General features: G+C 36.8%; 1 protein-coding gene across 1 annotated transcript in view; it reads right to left on the minus strand.

Moving 5' to 3' along the window:
* The window catches only part of CCNI (cyclin I), a 30,324-nt gene that overhangs the window by 1,298 nt on the left and 24,286 nt on the right, over window positions 1–4,740 (minus strand). Inside the window, exons 2-3 of the mRNA XM_006871608.1 lie at window positions 3,539–4,114; window positions 8–144 (exon numbers count right to left, since the gene is read on the minus strand). Coding sequence (XP_006871670.1) covers window positions 8–144; window positions 3,539–4,114 — 713 coding nt within the window. The remainder of the gene's footprint in view (window positions 1–7; window positions 145–3,538; window positions 4,115–4,740) is intronic.

A 4,740-nucleotide genomic window follows, 5' to 3' on the forward strand; every position in this document is an offset into this window, starting at 1 on the left:
TCTGAACACTCCTTTGTCACAGGTCACCAGGGTGTGCTTGAGGGGACGGTAGACATAAACGGAATTTAGAGGCAGGGAAGACTGCAGAGTAGAAAGGTGATGTGCCACAAGCTCCCGACAGTGGATCAACTGGGAACTATCCATCTAGGCCATTGAAAAAAAGAAAAACATGGAAAGTTGATAATATATAATTAATGTAGGCTTCTGTCATCTTTGCTGGACACTTTTTTCTCCCCTTGCCCACTAAAGCCCTATTCTCTCACCTTTCTTTTCTCTCCCAACATTTTTTAACTTAAACATATCCACTCCTCCAGCCTTCTTATTAACATCTTAGAAATGATGCCCAGATCTGTATAATCTCTTTGTAACTGAAATTTTATATTTGGAAATTTATGCGGTACATCCTAGGAAAGCAGAAACTATACCGTTTCCGCACTTATTAACATGGATAAATTACAAAAGACCAAGTTGTTATGCAAAATTAGTGTTCTATAAAAATGAATGATTACAATAGACCACAAAATGGAAGATGACTACATCATTACATAACTGCCACACTGTATCAGCACATAATTGCAAAACCATTGAGAATCATGGCCCATTCAAGTTGACATATAACCTTAACCATCAAAGTCATTATTACTCTTGCCTTGCACCTTGGGGTTTGTTACTTCCAGCTGGACACTGTTAATACACAAATGGTTGGACAGATTTTTTTTTACTATTGTTGTAAAAGAAAAATGTTGGATAATGATATGTAGACAAGTGAGGAAATGTTGTATTCTTTCATTCACTGCTTTATCCAATGACTGATTTTGTTTAATCAGTTCCCTCATGTCTATAAGGCCTTTTGTCCTTCCCTCTTTGACTCTTCTCATGTCTTCAGTGGAGACCAAATAAATTAAGAATTTAAGAAGATATATGCAAAAAAATAAAAATAAATAAATCATGAGTTAGGAAAGGCTAAGCTTTTAGAAAATAATTTTGTTTTTATAATAAATGAGAGCTTTTGACAAGACATGATTTTGTAGAGAAGAGATTTGGCAACATCAGGAATAAATACTGTTGCTAAATGCTTTATTTCTGGAGTTTCACTAATTCCTTTGTATCCTTCAGAATTCAGTTGTCCATCCTTTTGGACTCATCCTTAACTACCCTTTCCTCCCCAGTACACACTGACTTCCAAATCATGTTTCTGCATCAACCTGTCATTACACTTACCACATTGTATTTGAATAATCTATTTAACCAGTAAACTTTCCATGATAGAATGGTAGTCATTATAACATATTCATCTTTTTCTCTCTGAGTTTCTAATACATGACTACACATGGCAAGTCTTCAAAGTCTGATCTAATTAGCTCTCTGCTCAATTTCCTTATAATTACACCACTAGTCAAATAATTTTATTTGTTGTTGTTAAGTGCCGTCGAGTTGATTCCGACCCATAGTGACCCTGTATAGGGTTTCCAAGGAGCAGCTGGTAAGGTTGAACCACTGACCTTGCAGTTCAAACAGCTTTGCAGTCTGGCGGATTAACCTACAGCACCACCCCAGGACTCCCAATTTTCTTACAGCAACAAGTATTTCTCCCCTACTCAGATTTTTTCAGCATTCCAATCCCTAACAATATAACCTAAAGTCTTTATCTTAGTATTAAGGCTCTCCACCAGTTTGATCCCAACCTACTTTACCACCAACATTTTTGCTGTTATGTGTCAACAAACTGGTTTCAACTCATAGCAACTCTATGTACAACAGAATGAAAGACTGTCTCTCCTGTCCTGCCATCCTCACATTCCTATGTATGAAGCCCACTGTTACAGCCACTGTGTAAATCTAGCGCACTGAAGGTTTCTCTCATTTTATCACAGACCCTCTACCTTATGAAGTATGATCTCTTTCTCCAGGGATTGGTCCCCGATAACTCATCCCAAATACATGAAGATGAAATCTTGTCATTTTCTTCTAAGAGGCATTCTAGCTGTACTTCTTCTAAGACAGATAGGTTTTTCTTCTAGTTCATTCAACATTCTCTGCTAACACCCAAATTCAAAGACATTTAAGTTTCTTCGGCCTTCCTTATTGTCAAGCTTTCATATATGCAGCATGTGAGGCAGCTTAAAACACCATGGCTTGGGTCAGGTACACCTAAGTCCTCAAAGCAACACCTTTACTCTTTAGTACTTTAAAGAAACGTTTTTGCAGCAGATTTACCCAATGCAATACATCATATATTTCTTGACTGCTGTTTCAATAAGCACTGAATGTGGATCTGTTTATCAAGATGCCATTTATTGGTCCAGTTGTCAGGATTTTTGCTTTCTTTATATAAGCTGTAATTCTTTGATCTTCATTAGTAGGAGTTTCAAGTCCTCTTTGCTTTCAGCAAGCAAGATTACGTCATCTTCATATCATAGGCTGTTAGTGAGCCATCATCCCTGATGCCACGTTCTTCAATGTATAGTCTCATTTCTTAGATTATCTGCTCAGCATACAGACTGAGTTAAGTATTGTGAAAGGATACACACACCTTTCCTGATATGTAACCATGTAGTCTCCTCGTGTTCGGTTTGAATGACTATCTCTTGGTCTATATACAGGTTCCTCATGATCACAATTAAGCATTCTGGAAATCCCATTCTTTGCAATGCTATCCATAATGTGTTATGATTCACACAGCTGAATGCTCTGTATAGTCAATAAACACAAAGTAGGACTTGATGTTCTCAAAAGGTAAGGTATTTCTTAAATGCCTAACTTTCACAGTTCACATCTATAAGGTTACCAGTTAAAATTACACTGTATAAAACACCAAATTCAAGTATTATTCATTTGATTTTCTAAGTTTTATCAGTTCAATAATTAGTTTTTATATTGTGAAATGTTGAATAGCTAATAGTGAAAGGACCATAAACAGAAAGTAAATTCATGAGTTTTTTTCTGGACTCCGCAGAACAAAGGAGTAGGATTTGCAACAGACCTCAGCTAAATCAGTTCTATTTGGTGACATGACTACAACCAGTAAAGAGTCTCTCAAAGTAGTTACTAACAGAGCAGCACTACCAACTTTACATTTCAGTCACAAAAGCACTTTCATGAAGAGTACTTCCAACCTACCAAAATCTGGTACAGATGTGTTTTCTAAGCCAACATTATTTACATTTCTAACAAGAAACATCTTGTAATTTACAAATGTTTGTTTAGCTTTTATGAGTGATAACTATAATTATTATAAAAAAACTGACATATGTAGCTAGGAAGTTTCTTTATAACAAAACTAAAGGAGTGTATTATTGAGAAACTTAGTATCTCAAAATTAAAGAGTCATGTAAATATTATCTAAAGCCTTATAAGGGAAAACATTTCACCCATAAACTGAAAAGTGTAAATACTTTACTCTTGTAATACAAATCTCTTAAGATTTGCTACTACGAGACTGGAAATTATTCTTAGTTTTATAACCGCGTGGCAATACTATATATTGTAATAAAAGATAAACTTAAAATGAACATTATTTAATTAGACTGAGACCTACCTGTGCTTTCTGAAGCAGTTCAATTGTCAGAGGAAGCCAATCAGGAATGAGTTTCTCCATTTCCAAACTAACCATGGCCAAAGCAAGCATGGACCCTTTGAATTGCAGAAGTTGGTTGCAGGCCATACAGTGGAGGAGTTGCTTGGTAAGGACTGCCAGATGTTGAGATGGGCTCAGTTTGGGCAAACTGAAGAATAACTGAGGCCTGTTTGACACTGCAATGGCATGGAAAATGTGGAGAAAACCCAATGGTGTGGCTGTGTGAAGATCCCAATTCAATTTATAGAGAATAATTCTCTCCATTCTCAGAATTTCAGATGAAGAACATCCACAGAAACTGTCTCTTGCTAACACCTTCAGAATTGGAATTCTCTCATCCTCCTCAACAGTCTTGGCAGCTAAGAAAAAGCAGCTGATTGCAATACAACTCAAGTATTTTGGGTGGGCCTTTACAGTAGCTAAAAACCTATCCAAAAGACTGCTAGCCAGAGCAAATGTTTCTGGATACAGGTTGAATTGGTACTTGAGCTTCGCCAGCCACTGAATCACTTCATCTCTCTGGGATGGAGAAACATTCTACAAGAAAAAAAATTAGTAATAAATAGAAATAAAGGAGAGAAGGCAAAGTTTCACATTTTTGTTTCAAAATTTCTCATGAAAGGTTTGCAAATGCATGGAATGTATGTTTAAAATGTTTTTTTAAGGTTATTCAAAAAGTAACAATTTGAGATAAATGAACACAAGATTTTATGTACTAAATATGACATTTAATATCCATATCCTAATTCTTTTCTTTTTAATGTTTTATTGTGAATTATATGATAGTTTACATGGAAGAACATTAGTTTTACATTCATTCTATTGTATATCGTTTCATTGCCATGGTTATAATCCACTCCATGCATCATCAACCAATCAAAGGGTATACCCTGCAAGCCTGCCCCCTACACTCACCACCCTCCACCCCACCCCTGATCCCAGTCTTCAGCACACAGTCACTCTCCCTTTCTGGATCTAAAGTCCCCAGCTGCTCCATCACTCCACGTCATTGTCTGTGCCTCCATCTCAGGCATCACTGCTTCTCTGGGTAGGGTCCCGCTCTCTGCTCTTCTCCGATGATGGTCCTAGGGACCTCCGCTCCTAGACTGGAAAGTTAATCACTCCCTTCCTTGCTATAAAATGTCTACCTTTACATTTCCAAC

This window comes from Chrysochloris asiatica, unplaced genomic scaffold, assembly GCF_000296735.1.
Source record: "Chrysochloris asiatica unplaced genomic scaffold, ChrAsi1.0 scaffold00169, whole genome shotgun sequence".
In the NCBI taxonomy this organism is placed as follows: domain Eukaryota; kingdom Metazoa; phylum Chordata; class Mammalia; order Afrosoricida; family Chrysochloridae; genus Chrysochloris; species Chrysochloris asiatica.